Source organism: Primulina eburnea, chromosome 12 (assembly GCF_022965805.1).
Source record: "Primulina eburnea isolate SZY01 chromosome 12, ASM2296580v1, whole genome shotgun sequence".
NCBI classification, from domain to species: domain Eukaryota; kingdom Viridiplantae; phylum Streptophyta; class Magnoliopsida; order Lamiales; family Gesneriaceae; genus Primulina; species Primulina eburnea.
In genome coordinates this window covers 3465938-3486036 of record NC_133112.1, presented here as the reverse complement: position 1 = coordinate 3486036, position 20099 = coordinate 3465938, and the positions used below count along the sequence as shown (strand labels likewise).

The following is a 20099-nucleotide window of genomic DNA, read 5'->3' as shown; positions in this document are numbered from 1 at the left end:
TGTGCGGAATTTGACATATAATATATACAAACTATTGGTACGTACATTTGAGTAGCCACAATCTAATAATTTTTGTAACGCAACCGAAAACGGATTTCAATTTAATCTATCATCTCTAAGTTCCTTTCTACATTCATCCAATTTCAAATATAATACATTTTCAATCACATATTTTCACATGTGAGATTATGTTTATACAAAATGTGGTGGAAATCCCTTGTACAGCAGCAAAGGAAAGAACATACATGAAATATGATTTAAGACAAAATCTATAAAACAAGGAAGAGATTCGATTGATGATTTATGCAAATCACAATAATCAACTTTTGCATTATTTGAATCAAAGGCAAGGGGTGTTTTGTGTAGACTTTTCTTTACACCATCCACACCAATTCATTCAAAAGCAGATTTACACAATCATAACATTAATTACATAATCCTAACTCCTAAGGAAAAAAATTCAGTATGAATTGTCATAACAATCGACCAAAAGGAAATCGAGAAATAGAAGGTTGACCGGAGTGCAGAAACGATTTGATCCTTGAATTGCATTGTTCAGAAGAACACATTTAGTAATCTGCGAAAACGGAAAAGTTTAGCATTCAAGTTATAAACTTGCCGTGATTTATACCAGTGACTAGAAATACACAACAAATACGTATACATGAGTGAATGAGCCATTCAAATAGATGAATTTAGTATATTGGACTTTACTAGGACTGTGTGAATACAATTAGGTAGCTTTTACACCCGTAATCCAGAGCTTGGATTGCATGGATTTCAGTGATTTAATGACTCAACGGACTTATTTTGTTGCTTTTCATTTTAAGCAATAACTACGGATTGTTGTTATTGTTCCCTGTGTCAAAAATCTGTCCGGGAATTGTAAAGATGCTCTCTTTATGTTATTAACAATTCTGTTTGGATTGGAACATTGAACAAGCAGTGGTGAACAAGGATAGCCGAAATTCAAACAAAATTTATGCCCTTAATTTTGCAAATTTTCTTGGATTCATACATGAGGATTACACCAAACGATTGCTGCCCTAAATAAAAATCCTTGTTCAACCCCTGGAACCTACAACGTGTATCAGTTTCATCAAAAACTTTTAGGCAATTCACTGATTCAGTTTTTGTTTCCAGGGCATTTACCCAATTTTTATAGGACAAGAGTGAATTGTGATTTTAGGTTGTTAGAGATTAAGGATTTTTCTAGGTTTATCTTTGATTTTGAGGTAAAGATGGGGTGTTGCTTTTCAAGGAAAGATTCAAAATTAGTGAGATTGTGCAAGGAAAGAAAAGAGCTGATTAAGGATGCCAGGGATCATCAATGTTCGTTAGCATTTGCTCATATGGCCTACTTTCAATCCTTGCAAGGAGTAGTAAATGAATTTAGTAATTTTGTGAACGAAGCCATTGTATTTTATCAAGGTTCACCTTCTGACGCAATTTCTGATCACTTGAAGGAGCAGTTCCCTCAATCAGAAAATTCATCCTTAGGGAACACTGATGAGGCAAAGGATGAAGAAGTCACCAAAGATGACTTTTGTGTCAAAGGAGGTTCAAATCTATCGGAGTTTCGATCAAAAAATAACAGAGGAAAAGTATATTACTCGAAAGAAACTATTAATAGCAAGACATGTTTTAATGGCATACCTCGTAACGTTCTTCATCAACCGCAAGTTGCAGCGACAAAAAATCCAGAGCATTTGTTAGTCGGATCATTCGAAGGCGTCACGGATCAACCAAGGTATGGAAGAATTGTTAATTCATCGAATCCTGGGAGTTTAAGGTTTCCCCAATCTGAAAGTGCGGGATTAAGGCCATCGGGTAATCTTGTCTTCCCTCCTTACAGAAAAGAAAGTTTTATCAGTGAATCACAGGATAGTGTGTCCAACACTGCTACTTTTTGCTTACAAGAGAAGTAGCATGTCATGTAATGACATGAAGTCCGCAACATCTTCAGATAATTTTACAGATAATCTGCATAATAGGTTGACGTCGAATGCAATGTTTAATGGGCAAAATGCTTTTCCACGTATGGATTTGAGATTCTATCAAAATGAGAATGAAGCAACAGAGAACTATTTATTGGCTTTTCCACCACATTATCCTTGGGGCTATCAAATGCAGAGTCATCAACACAGTGAAATCTCAATTTGGGATTATTTGAACCCCTTTATTCCGGTTGAGAATCCTTATAACACGGGCTTTCAGGACATAGATTTACAGGGAGTGAGGGAGAGTGAGGGAATACCAGACCTAGAAGATATAAGTGATGACAAAATTTCAAGTGAGGAAGATCTAGAATTGAATGAAAATTCAGAAGAATGTCATTTCGAGGCAATGCATGAACCAAATGAAAACAACGCTAAACTAGATCAAAGAATAAGCATTGGGAAAGAGAAAAATGAAGAATTTCTTGACAAAAACAATTTGGATAGTAGGCCAAATTACCCAACGATGAGTGAGGAATTAAAGACAGACAAAAGGCAGCAATCATCTGTCCAAAAGGAGGTGGAAGAAATTCATGAAAGTATAAAGGAATCTGCTCAAATAGAGGAAAATGCTGCTGAAGCAAGCTCGGAGGCACTAGTCCGTAGTTTAACAGACTTACAAGAAGTTTACAATAAAATCAAGAAGGAATTTGATAATATCAATATCAATGGGAACGATGTCTCTGATATGCTTGATGCAGGCAAGCTTCGCCATCAACCAGGCTTAACATTATTTAACGGTAAAAGTACTGTAAATTTTCTCTGCTGCAATAATATCACAGAACCTCTGTAGTTTTCAAGACTTCATTTTCATTCACGCATGCTTACTAAGTTGTTTATAAGTATTATATTACCATCTTAGTCAGTAAATTTCATCATCATAATACTTTCTCAGTAATCTTTCTGTATTATTTTGCTCTCCTTCTTAAAACAGGAGTGGCGGAGCCAATACTATGGAAATACAGATGATAAGTATGCCTTCACTCATGGAAATATATTAAATTTCTCATGAATAGCGACTTTTGGGAGGATACAATTAACTTTTTTTAACGCTTGACACAAGAGGGCACTAATTGACAGAGTCGGTGATAGAAAACGCATGCACATAGATATACATGTGTATTTGATTGTTAGAGCAAGCAAGAATTTGAATACTGCTGGGGTCATAAAAGTATCTTTTTTTCTGCTTAGCCGACCACATATTCGCTAGTCTCTTACCTTAAGTATTATGAGCTATTGTGTACTTATAATTGTTAAGTATAGTTTGATCCAGAGTTTCTTACCCACAATTCTTTAAGATAACCTCCCTGCCATCCATTTACTGCTGCGGCACTTCAGCGTCATATCTCTACGTCCGAGTCTGTACACTGACTCCTGAAGTCTTGATGCATTGGAGACTGTTGAACCTCGTGACACGTAGTTTTGACTCCTTAAAGTTTCATCATATCTGTTCAATATACTAGAATCTTGTGAGTACAAGGGCATAGTAGCTGATGTTGGGTACAAAACATGTCAAGTACAAGCAAAAAAAATCAATATTGGGCTAGTTTAGGGTATTTGTGCATACATTTTATACACGGGGTCCAAATATGTATCTTGGTCTACTTTGTATAGCGAACTCTCTTAAGTTTATTTCCGAAGGTTTTTACATATACATAGTACTTGTGGTTAATTAAACACAAGCTCGGTGTTGTTATGCAGCAGAAGTGTAAAATAAAGAAGTATTAACCTGTTGAATCCCATAGAATGCCATGATAGATATTTTTTGGGTGCGGGCATCGCAAAAGGACATGCTCGTGAGAGTTTGAGTCCATGTGTTGTTCCTGCTTTGCTGACACCAAAAAAAGATAGGATCATGACGCTATGTGTTAATCAACAAGTTAATCCTTCTTTATTATACGTTTCCGCTACATCAAAAGCAATTGAGATACTTGGGATCTCTACGAATAAAATTACCACAAATCAATATCTAATCATGATATAAGACAACCTTATTCTTTTCGAACGAATTCAATACCCAAATTTTCCGGAAGCGGGGATCCCCAATAAACACCTCAAACTAGGCCTATAGTATGCTAGATCAATTGTCGAATTTCTTTATTAGTTGGTGTTGACCAACAAAAGAAGCATTTGGCATTAACTTCAAGTGAGATTTCAAGGGGCTTTCGGTTCTTGACTTTCTTCTCGGTTACTCAACTTTCTTCTTCTTTACTTTAAGATGCAAAGGTCAACCACAAAATTCTCTAGGATGCGAAGCTTAAAAATAGTTTAAAAAGGCAATGAAGGGGTGTCAATGATATACTCCGCGTGATTTTGAAAACTTAGTGCAAGTGTAATGTAAGGTATTCAAGATGATTTGGTGGTGATGGGAAAACTAACTTGAAACCCTAAATGAAGTATTCAATCTCGCATAAAATGGTTTCAAATGCGCAATAATATAATTAGCTTGTGTTTGGTTAATAACATAAGGAAGTTGATTATATCTGCATCGTGGAAGAGACAAAAATTAATGTTAAAACTAGCCAAGTGGATGTTTTGAAAAAAAAAAGACTTTACATCCGAAAGATTCATAAAATGGATTCAGACCCTTTTGGATTGACTTAACCTTATTACTTCAACAAATACTCCATCAAAAATCATCTCTAGGATAACATAGTGATACGGAGGAACTCAATGTATTTAGACTTGAAGAGGTGGGGCCTTACTCCATGGATATAAAGGCAAGGGCTAGTAATATGCTAGACAAATAGTCAAATACTGAGAGAAGTCGACATTTCTTTCCACTTTTTTCTCGAAAAAGAGAAGATAAGGATTTCTTTTCATAGAATTTGTTTTCCAATTTGATCGTCTTCATTTGTTAAGCTATTTTCTTTTTCCAAAAGAAGTGTCATGCACACAACTAATATAACTCAAATCCAAGATAAAAATATTTAAAACCAACCGCTCTACTATTTGAGAAAATTGGTCCCATGTAAAAGTAGTTTTATTTTTTATAACACTTTCTTCCACATGATGTTGATCATCGAACATAGGATTAGGCTCTTCCTAAAGATTTGACACAACGGACCAACCCAAACTGGGAATTTATCATACACTTCGTTTATGCGAATTCTATACATCAAATAATTAAATCATGATGATAACCTCATAATAATTTCGAGCTACGATTATTTTTGTTCAAAATATGTGAACTATATATATCATGAGTATGGCACCAATACAAAGACAATAACCTTTATAAGGGATGCTACTGCGAATTTTAGTTTTATGATATTGTACTTATGATGTATGAGAAATTCTGGATATGTATATTATCTTGCATTTCGTCTTTTAGAAATAACTCAAGCTTTCGTTGTGTGGATAGGTTTTACCGCATCAATTACGTGACTCTTGATATTTTACGTGCACAGATACTATTTTGTAATAAATTGATTGGATAACAAATAATCTGCATGATCGTTTCATGTTTTCTTAATTGGACACGATCTCAAAATGACATGAAGCAGATATACTGGCCATTTGTAAATATTTTCTCCATTTCAATTATCACTTCTTAGTTACACAACAATTGTTACGAAATACTACTAATCTTGACATTTATTACACACAGAAGTATCGCAATTATAAGGTCATTTGCTTGCTATTTCAGGATTTCCCCGTTGCAAGAGTCGCATAGGTTCAGGCATGGCACTCTCATGCACATGCGGTATGTCAAGAAGACCAGCTTACAGCATACCAAACAGAAAGAACGCTGGCAGCGAAGATCATAAAGATACAAATAATAACGCATGCAACCTGTTGTTGACTCTAGAGAAACTGTACATTTGGGAGAGCAAACTTCATGAGGGAGTTAAGGTAATCCAAGATATATTTCTTCCTAATTTGTAGGTTTTGATAGTCGATTTAGCTATTACTTGAATTAACAGTTGCATATATTTCTTTGAAAAGGAAAGATTGTGTCATAAATCCATTATAAGGACCTCGTGCAATACTATCAAAGCCTTAAATTAGGGAAGCATCAAAGGAACGTGATAAATGCACATGGATTGCACACATGCACATGGATCGCACACACATAGCACATAGCACACAATTCACACAAAATGCACACATGTGCTTTTGCTATATAATTTAGTTAGTCTGCATTTTTTACTCAAAAGTTTTCACCATTTGCAAAATTTAGAATGAAGAGAAATTGAGGATAACTTTTGACAAGGAGTGGAGAAAGTTGAAGAAGTTAGATGACCAAGGGGCGGAGTCTAACGAGATTGAGGCGCTTCACTTATCCCTCAGAAAACTGACTTCCAGAATCAATCTCTTCATCTCAAAGGTAAATAGCATAGCCAAACGAATTCATAAGCTCAGGGATGAAGAACTGCAGCCACAATTATGTGAGTTGATACGTGGGTATGTGAACAATCTTTCTTTTGTCTAAATCAACATGTTCTCATTAGTTTCTCCTTTCGACCATATCTATATAATGAAAGGATTTCTTAGTATCTTTACTTTGAAAATTGAAAAGGTAAATAGATAATGAAATGCGGTGTTGGAGGAGGGAGCTTATTCTTTATACTCTATATTTCCTTGTTTGTCGCAAATAACTCATTTTTGTTAGTGCATTTATATTTTTCCACTTTCGAAGTTAATGAATTACTTGTGGATATTAAGCTCATTATTATCACATATACAAATGAATGTTGACAGATTGACTATACTTTTTCATGTGAGACTGTGGGAGGGCATGCTTATTCCATCTTAATTTGATTGGCATGGAGTATAGATAATCATTTAGATGTAAAAATTGAAAATATAGTGGTTGAAAGCCAGTGGGTATCGCATAATCACTTTTAGAATGGGTGCTTTTAGAAATAGAGTAGTCATTTGTGAAATAATTTGTAATTCGTGTCATACTAAAAGGAAATAATCATTTCAATCTGTGATGAAGGGTGTATATTGTCAACATTCATTATTACTCATCCATCATTCTGTTTGGGAATAAAATTATTCATCTTCAATCCATTTCCAGATTGCAAAGAATGTTTAAAGTATCGTTTGAGTGCCACAAGAAGCAAGCTCAAGTGATCATGGAGGTAAAAGTTATGGTTGAATTATCTTGCATGACCAACAATTCAAGCATGAGGGCTGCTAAGAAACTAGAAGCGGAGATTCTAAAGCTAGGAACAACCTTTTCTGATTGGATAAGAACACATAAAGCGTTTGTGGAGCTTTTGAAAAACTGGCTGACAAAATGTCATCTTGAAGAATCAGAGGAAACAACATATGAAAATTCTTCAAGTCCTTGCACCAGCCTTGGAGCACCAACAGTTGTTGCTATATGCCATGAATGGTTCAATGCAATTGAGAAAGCTTCAGATATCGAAGTACTAGGAGCCATCAACAGCTTTACAGTTCTCTTACATCGGTTGCAAAAGCAGTTATTCAAGGAGAAACAACAAAGGCTCAAGGTACAACACTATTCAAGACGCCAGGAGAAGAAACTTGAGAATTTCTACCGAGAGAGCTCGTACAGGGGTGTAGATTGCGGCGCCCGTGAATCATTACTTAATGGAGTTCAGGCAATTGAGAGTATAGAAATTGAGGATCCAACTTTGCAAACTATGCATATGAATTTGATATTAACAAGAAATAGGCTGAACAAAGCCAAGGCAGAGCACCAGGAAGTGATTAAGCAGGTGAACGATATGGTCACACTCATCGGTCAGAGTGGTTTTCTTCCAATTCTCAAGGCACTGGAAAGTTTTCATTTGGAGATGTTAAACGCTTTCCAGCAGATAAGAATCCCCCCATGTGAAGGTAGCACACAATGATTACAACTAGATGATTCTACATTAGCTCCCTGAGGCTTGCTTCTATAAAAAAAATTAATTCACTTCGTCGTAGTGATAATCAGATTTTTACTTAACTCTAAATTTTTGTATAGCTCTAGTTCTTTGTTTGATGTCTACTTTCTCCGTCACAAAAATAACCTATAGAATGAAAATGATCATATAATCCGATATTCCAAGAACTGTAAAACAAATGGATGAGTTCAGTCCATTGCAGAGTAAAAGATTTTGCATTGCTTCACATTGATGGTGATCTGACAAAGTGCGTGAATTTAAACACTTAAAATCAGATATACAAACACAATTTCGAGATAAAGAATGGGTTCACAGCGAGAGGAAAGTTGCTCACTTGGTAAAGTCGATTCTCCCTGGGCCGATGGAGGCGGCGGACGGGATTGGGTAGACGGCTATGTTGGGCGTTATACGGTGTTCGGAGAGACGGTGAAGAAGAGAGCTCGAGATTAATTATAGGAAATTTGTGAAGGTTTATGGACCAAAATAATGGATAATCAGATTGAGGCCCAGATAAATTAGTGGGCTTTGAGTTAATTGTTATTTTTATTTTTTATTTTCTTGTAATGGAAACCCACCGTCGATCTCCTTCGATATATAAATCATATTGATATTATAATTGAGTCTCGAATACGAAATATATCTCAATAATAAAATCTAGGCATAAGGATGGATCATCATATATTTGAGTTATTTTTGTTAATATTTGTTTTAGAATATAGTCTTATGAAATATAATTTGAGAATTGATACTTGATCATTACCAAAATATAGTTTTAACTTCTAAAAAAATCAAATTTATGTTTTTACCTTTTAAATTATTTATATAAATATATAAATCTACTTCTCTTCGACCAAATCCATCTGCCCAATTAATTGTCTCCTTCCTTAACCAAATCCACCGACCTCTCCCCCAAGCAATCCATATGCTCGATCTATCATCGTCTTTTTGGCTTCAAAAAAGACGATTCAAGGTCAAGTTCAGTAGATTACGTCGATTGTTGTCTTTATGTTTTAGTAATTTTGAAAAGTCAAGTTTAAATGTATATGAAATTCAATTTATAAAAAAAATGAGATTCTGATTGTTTTTTTCACATCTATCATTTTTATCTATGATTAGTGAATGTCAGATTCTTGTTGTTTAACTTATCTACTTACTTATAAGTCTTGAGATATTTGTGTTCAACATATATGCTCAAGCAAATAGCTCGTCTATGTTTTCGAGAATATGATTATTGTTGGTCACATGTCATGTAGTTTATGTGTTTGATGATTTATTTTAGTTGTGATAAGAAAATTAGGGTTCAGTCGATGCTACCTAAGGAGGCACTGCCCCCTTCCAGTTATTTTTTGCCACGTGACAATTAATTTTTTTTTATTTAACAAAAAAACTCAACCATGGTTCACTTTTTTCAAAATTTTGTTTCTCTCTCTCTCAGCCTTAGCCGTGGTTTTTTCATTTCTGAAACAAGCTCCTCTCATTGAATCGAGCAAGCTCTCTTTCCACAAAAAAAATCTCTCTATTCCCATTGGTTTCCACATTTTCAGTGAGTTTCTCGGTTTACCTTATATCTTCAACATACATTTTCGGAGAAATGAAAATTTTTGAGCCATTATCTTCAATTTCACATAAATAACAAGAAACAAATCTCAAATTTCTTGAAACAAACATAAATATCTCCATTATATAAAAACAAATGTACAGGGGCAACGAAAAGTCTCATCTTGTTTGATTCAATGAGAGGAGCTTGTTTCCGTGCTGTAAAAGAGGAACGGTGGACTCCGAGGTTTTTGAAAGAGGTTTTGAGAGAGAATAATGGTTGAGAGAGGTTTTGAAATTTCCGAAATGAAAGAACCACGGTTGAGGCTGAGAGAGAGAAGCAAAATTTTGAAAAAGCGAACCATGGTTGAGTTTTTTTGTTAAATAAATAAAAAAAATTGTCACGTGGCAAAAAATAACTGAAAGGGGGCAGTGCCCCTTTAGGTACATCGACTGAACAGAAAATTAGCCAAAATGTATTTTATTGTTATGAGTTTGTTTTGAGTAAATATTTATTTTAACTACAATATATATATATATATATATATATATATATATATATATATATATATATATATATATATATATATATATATATATATGAAGTATTCATCATTTTAAAGAAACTCTATATAACAACCAATTTCATCGTAAGCTATTAAACCTGGTCTTGATACAAACTGTATTGTATCATGCAATTAAACAATGTCTAAATCTATACAAACATTGCAAATCATAGGCAAATCATCAAGCACACAAAAATATAACTTGTGAAATCTTTGGTAACGAATAACAAACACATTGGCAGTTTTTTTTCAAACACGTAAAAAAAACATGGCTTGTGAAAATATGTTCAAAATTGAATCAAAAAATTGACATAGACACTTCAAAATTTGAAAATGAAAATTGAAGCGAAACAAATATTATCTTTTTTTTTGGAGTTGGGCATTTCGAAATCACAAAAGAATGAGGACAAAAATCGACTTACACTGTTGAGCTTCACCTTCAAACGCCTTTTTTTCGAGCTAGTAGGGATTGCGATGAGATTTGGGTTTCGTTGAGAAATATGTATTTTAATTTTAATAATAACATATAAATTATAAAAGAGCAATTATGTAATCTTGGACCAATTTTCTTAGGTATCAATTCACAATAAATATCATATAGGGACTAAATCCTAACTTAAAGATAAGCAGAGATACTTTACTCTAATTTATCGATAAAACAATCACTATAATTAACGAGTGCCAAATAGAAAACAAATATTTTGGTGAATATAAATTTCATGTATCTTTAATATAAAGTATACAGTCATAGTACCTGGATATTTGAACTATTCACTCGAGGTAAGATAAAAGCTTTAGGGAAAATCTAATGTGAATTTGATGGAAATACAGGTTCAATACATCGAACGGATTAAAGTGTAGTAGATGAGCGCCAAACTAAATTATCGCGAGTTCTATTTTTCCCATCAATATTTAATTTTTTCGAGTATTTTATGTGCATTTTGTCTGACTTACGTAGTTTGTTCAATATCGTATTAATCTCGAGAATTTACCTAGAACACACTCAAAAAGAACAGCCAGAGATTCTTAAAATAAAGTGGATTGTTTTAACCTCCAATACCCATTTGTATATGTCTAAGATATCTCCACCACATATATCCTTGACAATGAAGATTATCTTAATTAAATATTAAAAAAACATAGTGCTATATATCTCAATCATATGCAGCCACCTTCAAAGAAATTATGATTTTATACATCATACCCTACTCCCATTATTACACACCGAGCATGTTTCTGATATAAAATTTTACCACATATATATATAGCAAAAACTTGTGTGAGACGGTCTCACGGGTCGTATTTTGTGAGACAGATCTCTTATTTGGGTCGTCCATGAAAAAATATTACTTTTTATTGTGAATATGGGTAGGGTTGATCCGTCTCACAGATTATGGTATGTGAGACGGTCTCACAGATTATTGTTATCTGCGCAATCAACGGCGCCCACAACAGAAGTGCAAGGTAACAAAATATGGTATGAAAGGCACATGTAGTGCATCGTGCGTGTGAGTGAAAAACGACACAACGCTCAATGGATGTGGCTAGCTAGTTGGAGGGCACGACGGGAGCAATAATGCCCATAAAAATATGTATATGTATATGTAATAAGCTAAGTTCAATTCGATTTAGAGGGAAAAATAGGAGAATAAAATAGAGGAAAAGGCAGCTTTCTGGTTGACTTGCCCCATAAAGTCTGTCAAATTTTTAAAGGGAATCAATCCTACGCCTTTATCAAAAGTTGGAGTTATGAAACGATTCCCTTTGTTAAAGATCTCTACACCCAACATTACATTACATACCCCACATTTCAATTACACTTTTTTCTGTAAAATTTAAACTATCCCAATGAAAAGCTAGGTGAAATATTAGCTAAAACTAAGGAATTCATGCTTAAATTTCGTAAAGTGATGATTTGATACCGTGGCGACTATTTTTTCTTGCAAAACACTGATCGAAAACAAGAATCAGACTCGTAGACGACGTATTCGTAATATTATTGATACTATGTTCTAATAAGAAATCACAAGATTAAATAGTTTGTAACACTTGAATACACTAAAAAATGACAATTAGTTTGGAATATGTGTGTCCTCAAAAGGAGGTGGGAAATAAAAAGGGTCACAATCTTGGTTCCTAGTTGATGTTGTCTTGTGGGGGATAAGGAATAAAATTAAAGTTAAAATTTTTTCACCCTAAAAAGATAAGAGTATTTTTCCCTTTTAAAAGGTTGTCCTTTGAGGGAGTAAAAAGTAAATAAAGATTAAAGTAGGAATAGAGAACTCCACTTGTAACATTTTTATATATTTATTTGACAGGAAAAAAAAAGAAAAGAATAATTCTTTCTATTTGTGCCATATTCTGGGAAAATTCGATGCTGCCCGTGCAGGCACTGCCTGCACGGGCAGATCCAAGGGCCAGAAATTTTCTGGCCCATTTTATTTTATTTTTTTTAAAAAATTCCATCCCCCATGATTGAATCTTGACCCTTGATTGGGTGTGAGGGCACTACCCCCACACCCAGGATCGACTCTACCCATATTCTGCACTTATTATTATTATTTTATTAGGTATATTCTACAATTATTTTGAAGTTGAGAATATGAGAAGTTATTGCTCAAGATTCTCCATTTACAACGCACGTAAATGGACAATGTTTTGTGAGACAGTCTCACGAATCTTTATCTGTGAAATATGTCAATCATATCGATATTTACAATAAAAGTAATAATTTTTCATGAATGACCCAAATAAGATATTTGTCTCACTACGTTTGGACTGATCAGTGATTTTAAATTCATAATAATAAATTATTTAGTTTTTATAGGTAAATACAATTGAAAATGAATTCAAATTCCAACTATTTAATATTTAAGTCATTGTGCTAAATGTAAAATTTATCGCAATATGAAATCGTTGCATATATTACCTTCGATTACCCAAATATTCGCATCAAAATACAACCTAAGTTAATTATTTCTCACATCAAATTATTGAATATATCAGAATAATATCATTCAACTATATATCAAGAATCCAAGGAAGAATTATTTTGAAAAACCACGACATTGCTTAGTCTACTTTTTGTTAAAGCCAAAAACCAATATATATGATCTAGAGAATTTTTTTTTTATTATTATTCTAAAATTGGAAGTCAAAATATAATCAATCTATTTCAAAATATATCTAATATTATTTACGTTAATTGTCGACAACAATTCCACAATCGACGGAACTCCTTCTCTCCATATCTATAATTGTAATACTTCGAATAATCAACTAAATATGTATCAATAATTAATATTTTACTTATTTACAACATCATGCTTATAAATTATGTTTTATAATCTTATTATTTTGCATGTGTGTGTCTATATATATATATATATATATATATATATATATATATATATATATATATATATATATATATAACATCTCCCTATTAGTTATTACACATGCAAATATATATATATATATAAAATCAATATTTTTTAGAGTATGTCTCTTGTGATACGATCTCACGAATCTTTATCAGTGAGACGGGTCAACCCTAACGATATTCACAATAAAAAGTAATAGTCTTAGCATAAAAAGTAATATTTTTTCATGGATGACCCAAATAAGATATCTATCTCACAAAATACGACCTGTGAGACCGTCTCACACAAGTTTTGCTACTTTTTTAGGTTTCAAATTTATATATAAAAAAAATTAATTTAGAAAAATAACAAATGCATAAAAATAATCGCTACCGCAATACACGTATAGAACACACATTGTGCCAACTCACACTCTTATTCGTGAAAAGAAAATTCAAAGGTTCCCAAATTTGAGATGTGATATTGAAGACTTCGAAGTTTTGATTGAAGTCGGTATTTTCTGTACTTTATTTTATTTTCAATAAATGCTGCAGAAATTGGTGACTTTTTGGCAGCCATATTCCAAGTTATTATTTGTTAAATTACTTGTAAGTGTGACATAATTTAAACATGAGTTCCGTGATGAAACTCGATTCTTGTTAATTTTGGTACACAGTTTGGATGGAATATATTAATGTTGGTGTTGATGTGAGTGAAACCAACAAAATTTAAATTATTGGTATAACTGAATTTGAGATATAATCTTAAATTTGAGACCTTGATGTCATATTAGAGGTGTATATGAACCAAATCGAGCCGGATATGGTGAAAATTTTAAGGCTCAAATTAGGCTTATTCGATTACAATTTTTTTTAAACTTTTGGCTCGAATTCGGTTCGAATCAAAGCTCGAGTACGAGTTCGGCTCGAAATATTTGAAAAGTTCGAAACTTATTTATTTAATATATAATTATATTATATATTAACAATATACTAAATCTCGCGAACGATCGAATCGAATACGAATCAAATATTTTTCGAAACGGCTCAAATAGCTAACGAATCGACTCGGTTCGTTTACACCCCTATACTAGATGAATTACAAGACATCAACATAAATCAAGTCGTTGTGGCCTATTGTATGGAATTTTAGTACGATCAAGTTGTAACTCGTTGATGTCTTGTAATTCATCCGAGCTCGAACTTAAATATCGGGATTATTGAACATTAAAAGGGGATTCAAAATTTTAGCATGAATCACCTATTCTTCATAGTAAAATTTAAAGATAATACCTTTGGTAGTGGAAAAAGTCCAATGTAAACAATATGAAACGAAGAAACAGACATATCCATTATTACTTTTTAAGCACTCAATAAAAAGAATGGTCCTCAGTGTAATGATGCGCACGTGTGAAACAACTACATCATCCTCGCCACTTTCCATTACATTCACTTCACAAAATAGAGAGAAAAAAAATCGGGTTTCATTGAAATTTCGACAAAAAGCAATAAATAATTTTAATAATACAAATAAATAGGTATTTTAGGGAAGATTATAAAAAAAATTAATCTTTGTGAACCACTACGATTTTTTAACAATAATTTCTCTATAAATCCGATCAAGCTTCAAATGTAACCAATTTTTCCAGGAAGTGATGATGAATGTGAGCATTGCTTGTATAGAATCATTTCACTATCCACTTGGAAGATTTCAATATTCAAATGATTTCTAGAATAGAACATCAAGAAGATAAGTGGCTGATCAATAAAATATTAAACCCACTAATCACACGCACTTGTAGTTATTCGTTATATTACGGAAACACAATGATACAGATATACGGGACATACTTATATGAAAATGAAATATTCAAATATCAAATCAATCAAATAGCTCTTCTTTCTTCTATGCTTAAATCATAATGATATTGATTGTTCTTATGTCAAAAGAGACTTTTGAGACGATGTACGTTTTTTGTTTTTATGTAAGTGTTTTCAAATATTTTCGAGTATAATAATATCTAAAAAAACTTTTAAAAATACTAAATTACATGCCATCTAGAAGATATAAAGATATTTATTTAAATTTGATAGTTTACCTTAATTTAATTATGGGAATTTTTTTTAAAAAAATAATACATGTATATATTTTACCAGTTAAAATGGAAAAAAAACAAAGAAAAAGAAAAAGAAAGAAAGAGAGACTTTAAGAAATCGTAAGAGACAAAAGCATATGCAAGGTCAAAATCAGCTCCACACCGCAATCAAATAAAGTCGTAACAAAGCTAAAACAGCGAAGGTCAGCTCATTCTCCATGATCATCCCATTTGTCTAATTTCTTGGATTTTATTTGTCATCAGCTAGCTGGAAGATAGGCCAAGATCCACACCCCTTCCATCTTTGTTATATAGCTGTGTGTGTGTTATTTCTTCAGAAAGCACGGAAAAGTTCGACACCCTTCATCCCACTTTTTTGTTCTTCCTTGTTTTGAGTTGTTTTCCATTTTAATACTTTTTTTACGCGAATCCCATTTCAAGAACTAGCCATACCTTTCGTTCCTGTGATTTTCTATTTTTGGTGCTTGTTTAGGGTAATTTCATTTCAAGTGCCTGCCTTTCCCTTCGTTTTTCTTGAAAAGTTCTCACTTTTGTGCTTGAATTATCTTGTTTTGGTGGGTTTTTCTGTGCATCTGTAATTTGAAATGGGGAGTAAATGGAGGAAAGTAAAGCTGGCCCTTGGATTGAATATGTGTGTTTATAGTTCAAGAAATCATTTAGCTGACGATGATGATGAAGCTTTTCCACAGCCGTCTGAGAGGCGGTCGGACGCCGCCTTGCTATCGCCTTCAGGAGACTGGGCCACTGCGCCATCTACGCCAAGTTCGAATAGACTGAGGCTTTCCAAGAGCTTGAGTAGATCTTCTTCCAAGGTTTGGCTTATTTCTTTGGATTATTTTATATATTTAATTTTTCATGTGACAGTATGAATTCTTGTGTTGGTACGTTTTTCTGTATGTGTTTGTTGGGATGGGGGCTTATCTCTTTTGTTTTTTGTTTCTTGCTGCATCGGAGGGTTTGAGTAGATTGATGTATAGTGTATACGGTAGCTGAAAGAATGGAAAATCTGCTACAATGAAAGTCTTGGAGACCTTCACAAGGCTTATTTCGATGTGGTATTTTCTATGTTGCTGCATTTAGGCGGTGTCATTACGTGTGATTGTGCAGGAGATGGACTGATGGACACAAGTCCGAGACCATTTGGCTTTCTATGTAGCCAGATCGTGTCTTTGGTCATGTTCTTTTGAATCGTATGACATTTTTTAAAAACCTATTTTTAAGTCTTGAACTTGGGAAGAGCAGCAAGGAATTCTGAAGTTCCAGTTAGTTGTTCTTCACTATTGATTTGTACGTGATCTGAAGTTAATCTAATACAACTCCTAGTTGCTGCAACCTGTGTATTAACAATCACTTCTCTTATTTGGATGCTATTGTTTGGTATTGTATTCGGAACTTATAGTCAATAATTGTTTCTTTTGATATTTGAATATATATAAACCAAGTCTTTGTTTATCATTATGGGCCGCCTCATCCCAATTTCTTTCCACTTTCCACTTTCCAGAAGACCTGCTCTATATGTTTGGCATCAATGAGACGAGGGGACGGCCATGCTATATTTACTGCGGAATGTTCACATTCTTTTCATTTCCACTGCATCGCTTCAAATGTGAAACATGGAAACCAAATTTGCCCAGTCTGCAGAGCAAAGTGGAAAGAGATTCCCTTACAAGGCCCCAACTCAGACACACAGGTAGGAAAAGCGAGAATTAATCCAGTTGACTGGCCCCAGGATAATGCTGCGATGACAGTTCTCCGTCGTTTGCCACCACGTCGTTCGGATTCAACACGACATGCCGGGCCGCTGTTTCAGACCCTTGAGCCATCACTCTTCAATGATGATGAGGCACTTGATGATGAAATTCATTCTTCTGAGAAAAACACATCAAACAAGCTGCCCATATATTGTGATGATGTAACAAAAGTCACAATTAAAACATTTACGGAAGTTCCAGCTGCTCCACAGTCAAGTGCTTTGGAAAGCTTTACTGTCCTACTTCATATTAAAGCTCCTTGTTCAAATAGTTGGCTCAATCCCGGCAAAAACGACGCTAGTTTTCCCCAAATATCTCACACACCCCGTGCTTCGGTTGATCTTGTCACAGTTCTTGACATCAGTGGAAGTATGGCAGGTACAAAGCTTGCCTTGCTAAAACGGGCAATGGGTTTTGTTATTCAGAATCTTGGTCCAAATGATAGATTGGCAGTTATTGCCTTCTCTTCCACGGCTAGACGCCTATTTCCTCTTCGTAGGATGTCTGAAACAGGGCGGCAGCTTGCCCTTCAAGCTGTTAATTCTTTGGTTGCCAATGGAGGAACGAACATTGCTGACGGTCTGAGACAGGGGGCCAAAATAATGGAGGACCGAAGAGAAAAGAACCCAGTTGCCAGTATAATATTATTATCTGATGGGCAGGATACATATACAGTTACTAATGGTGCTGGCAATCAAAATCAACCAAATTACCAGTTGCTCCTTCCTTCGCCTGTTCTCGCTGAAGAGAGCTCGGGTTTCAAGATTCCAGTTCATACATTTGGCTTTGGTGCTGATCACGATGCATCATCAATGCATTCAATTTCTGAGATTTCAGGAGGGACATTTTCTTTCATCGAAACTGAAGGGGTTATCCAGGATGCATTTGCACAGTGCATTGGTGGTCTTTTGAGCGTCTTGGTAAAAAATTTGCAGGTAAAGATAGAGTCTGTGGACCCAAGAATCCATCTTGGATTCTTAAAAGCTGGAAGCTACCCTAATCGTGTGTCACCCAATCAACGTACTGGATGTATTGACATCGGAGATCTATATGCTGATGAGGAGAGAGACTTTCTCGTTTCAATCAATGTCCCTGCTGAGGTGTCAGGCAAGGAAACATCATTGCTGAGGGTAATGTGTACATACAGTGACCCCTTGACCAAAGAAATGGTGACCTTGGAAGGCGAAGAAGTAAGAATCAAGAGAACTGAAGCTGCCATGCAAGAGAATGTCTCGATTGAAGTGGACAGGCAGCAAAACAGGGTCCAAGCAGCAGAAGCAATGGCACAAGCACGAACTGCAGCTGAAAACGGGGATTTGGCTGGCGCTGTCTCTGTACTTGAGAACTGCAGAAAAGATTTGTCAGAAACTGCATCAGCTAAGTCTCAAGACAAACTCTGTGTTGCTCTTGATGCTGAGCTTAAAGAAATGCAAGAGAGAATGGCCAGTAGACATGTATACGAGGCATCAGGAAGAGCGTATATTCTGTCGGGATTGAGCTCTCATTCCTGGCAACGAGCAACAGCTAGAGGTGATTCTACAGATGGCTCGAGCCTACTCCAGGCTTATCAAACCCCATCAATGGTCGAGATGCTTACTCGTTCTCAGGCTACATTGTTGGCTAGCCCTTCGACCCAAAGGATTCTACGACCAGTGTGGTCATTTGCAGCACAACCAAAACCAAGGTAATGGCATGGGAAGCGTTAATCACTGCTAAGCATCCCTATAGCGTCGGCTTTTCTTCGTCTCGTGTGGCTCTTTGAGTTTTGTTTTGGGTGGGTCTGGTAGAGAAACAAGGATATTTTTTGTCTTAAAATACTTTTTGTGAACTACTTGTGTAAAGAAATAAACTTTGTAAAAAGTGTAACAACTAACAATATCTATTGGGGGAAGTAAAGGGAATTATCTGATAACTTTTTGTTTGCCGTGTCATTGTGGGGGTGATGTAAGGATATATGGTTTATGTATGAGATAAATGGGTATTAGTTGGTCTGTGAGGATAAGGCATCATTGTACTGATACATAAGAACGCAGCGTTGTGATTCATTAAAATCTAGAAATAATGTGTTCAAATGAGCAACTTGATTATAAGCACAATTTTTTTAAAATTGCAAAACATGTTGAATAAATATATCTTTTAAATATATAATATAGCATTCATAAAATTATTTTTGCATATTTAAATAGAATTAAGCTATTTAATTATTATAAAGCATAAATGATGGAAGATCGAGTGAATAGGTAAGAGTTGGTAGATGATTGCACCGGGTCGAGTTAATGAGCTGGAAATGATTGTCCGGGCACCTAAACCTGCACTTTCAAGGAAGGAAGAACGTTAATGGGCGTCGGAGGATTTTCTGGTGTGACCACTCCGACGTTCAAGTTAGTCAATGATTATATGAAGAATTTTGTAATAAATGTTGTATGTGATATATAAGTGAATGAGAATCTTTAATGCTAAACCAATTTGATATTTATAATAAAAAAGTCATTGATGATTTTGTTTTCAGTGTTCAACCACTACTCACGAGGGTATGGATGTCCATGCTTTCTGCTTTCACTGACACTGTTGGATCTGACAACCCATGTTTGTTTTGATTGAGTTCGGTCACTTTTTACACACTAAATGATCGCTTAATGATGACCAATCCATGATGGTTCATACTTATGACTTAAATTATGTCCCCTATACTGGAATGCCCGAGTTCTATCCTCCCGGGCTCCCAAACGGAAATATCCTTGCTACTCAAGCTTACTGGTTATCCAGGTTATCTGCTGGTAATATCCCAGGAGCTCTCAACTACCTGGCTCAAAACCGATGATAATCCGGGAGAATATAAGATATTTTTCGGATATCAATAAACTTAATATATAATCATGATCAACAATATATGGTGTTTGGTGTGCAAAT

General features: G+C 34.6%; 1 protein-coding gene and 1 long non-coding RNA gene across 11 annotated transcripts; one reads left to right on the top strand and one right to left on the bottom strand.

The window, feature by feature from the left end:
- Positions 1-272: 272 nt before the first annotated feature.
- LOC140807403 (uncharacterized) lies at positions 273-8318 on the bottom strand. Of its 9 annotated transcripts, XR_012112688.1 has the most exons (5): positions 3727-6176; positions 3281-3444; positions 1657-1848; positions 1438-1568; positions 273-577 (listed from the first exon to the last, which is right to left on the bottom strand). It is a non-coding gene; the product is annotated as an uncharacterized lncRNA (long non-coding RNA). The 9 variants fall into 9 exon arrangements; XR_012112683.1 differs by having other exon boundaries at positions 1438-1848; positions 3727-6178; XR_012112684.1 differs by lacking the exon at positions 1438-1568 and having other exon boundaries at positions 3727-6169.
- Positions 8319-15558: 7240 nt separating this feature from the next.
- Positions 15559-19047, top strand: LOC140806592 (E3 ubiquitin-protein ligase WAV3-like). Of its 2 annotated transcripts, none has more exons than XM_073163152.1 (2): positions 15559-16250; positions 16940-19047. In XM_073163152.1, exons 1-2 carry the CDS (start codon positions 16023-16025, stop codon positions 18875-18877), a joined length of 2166 nt encoding a protein of 721 aa, XP_073019253.1. In that variant the 5' UTR covers positions 15559-16022; the 3' UTR covers positions 18878-19047. The 2 variants fall into 2 exon arrangements, with proteins under 2 accessions (XP_073019253.1, XP_073019254.1); XM_073163153.1 differs by lacking the exon at positions 15559-16250 and adding an exon at positions 16271-16815.
- The last annotated feature ends 1052 nt before the right edge of the window (positions 19048-20099 follow it).

Coding starts and splice junctions, on each gene's coding strand:
- LOC140806592 (XM_073163152.1), top strand. CDS start 16,023: ATGGGGAGTAAATGGAGGAAAGTAAAGCTGGCCCTTGGATTGAATATG. Junction 16,251..16,939: donor TGAGTAGATCTTCTTCCAAG/GTTTGGCTTATT, acceptor TCCACTTTCCAG/AAGACCTGCTCTATATGTTT.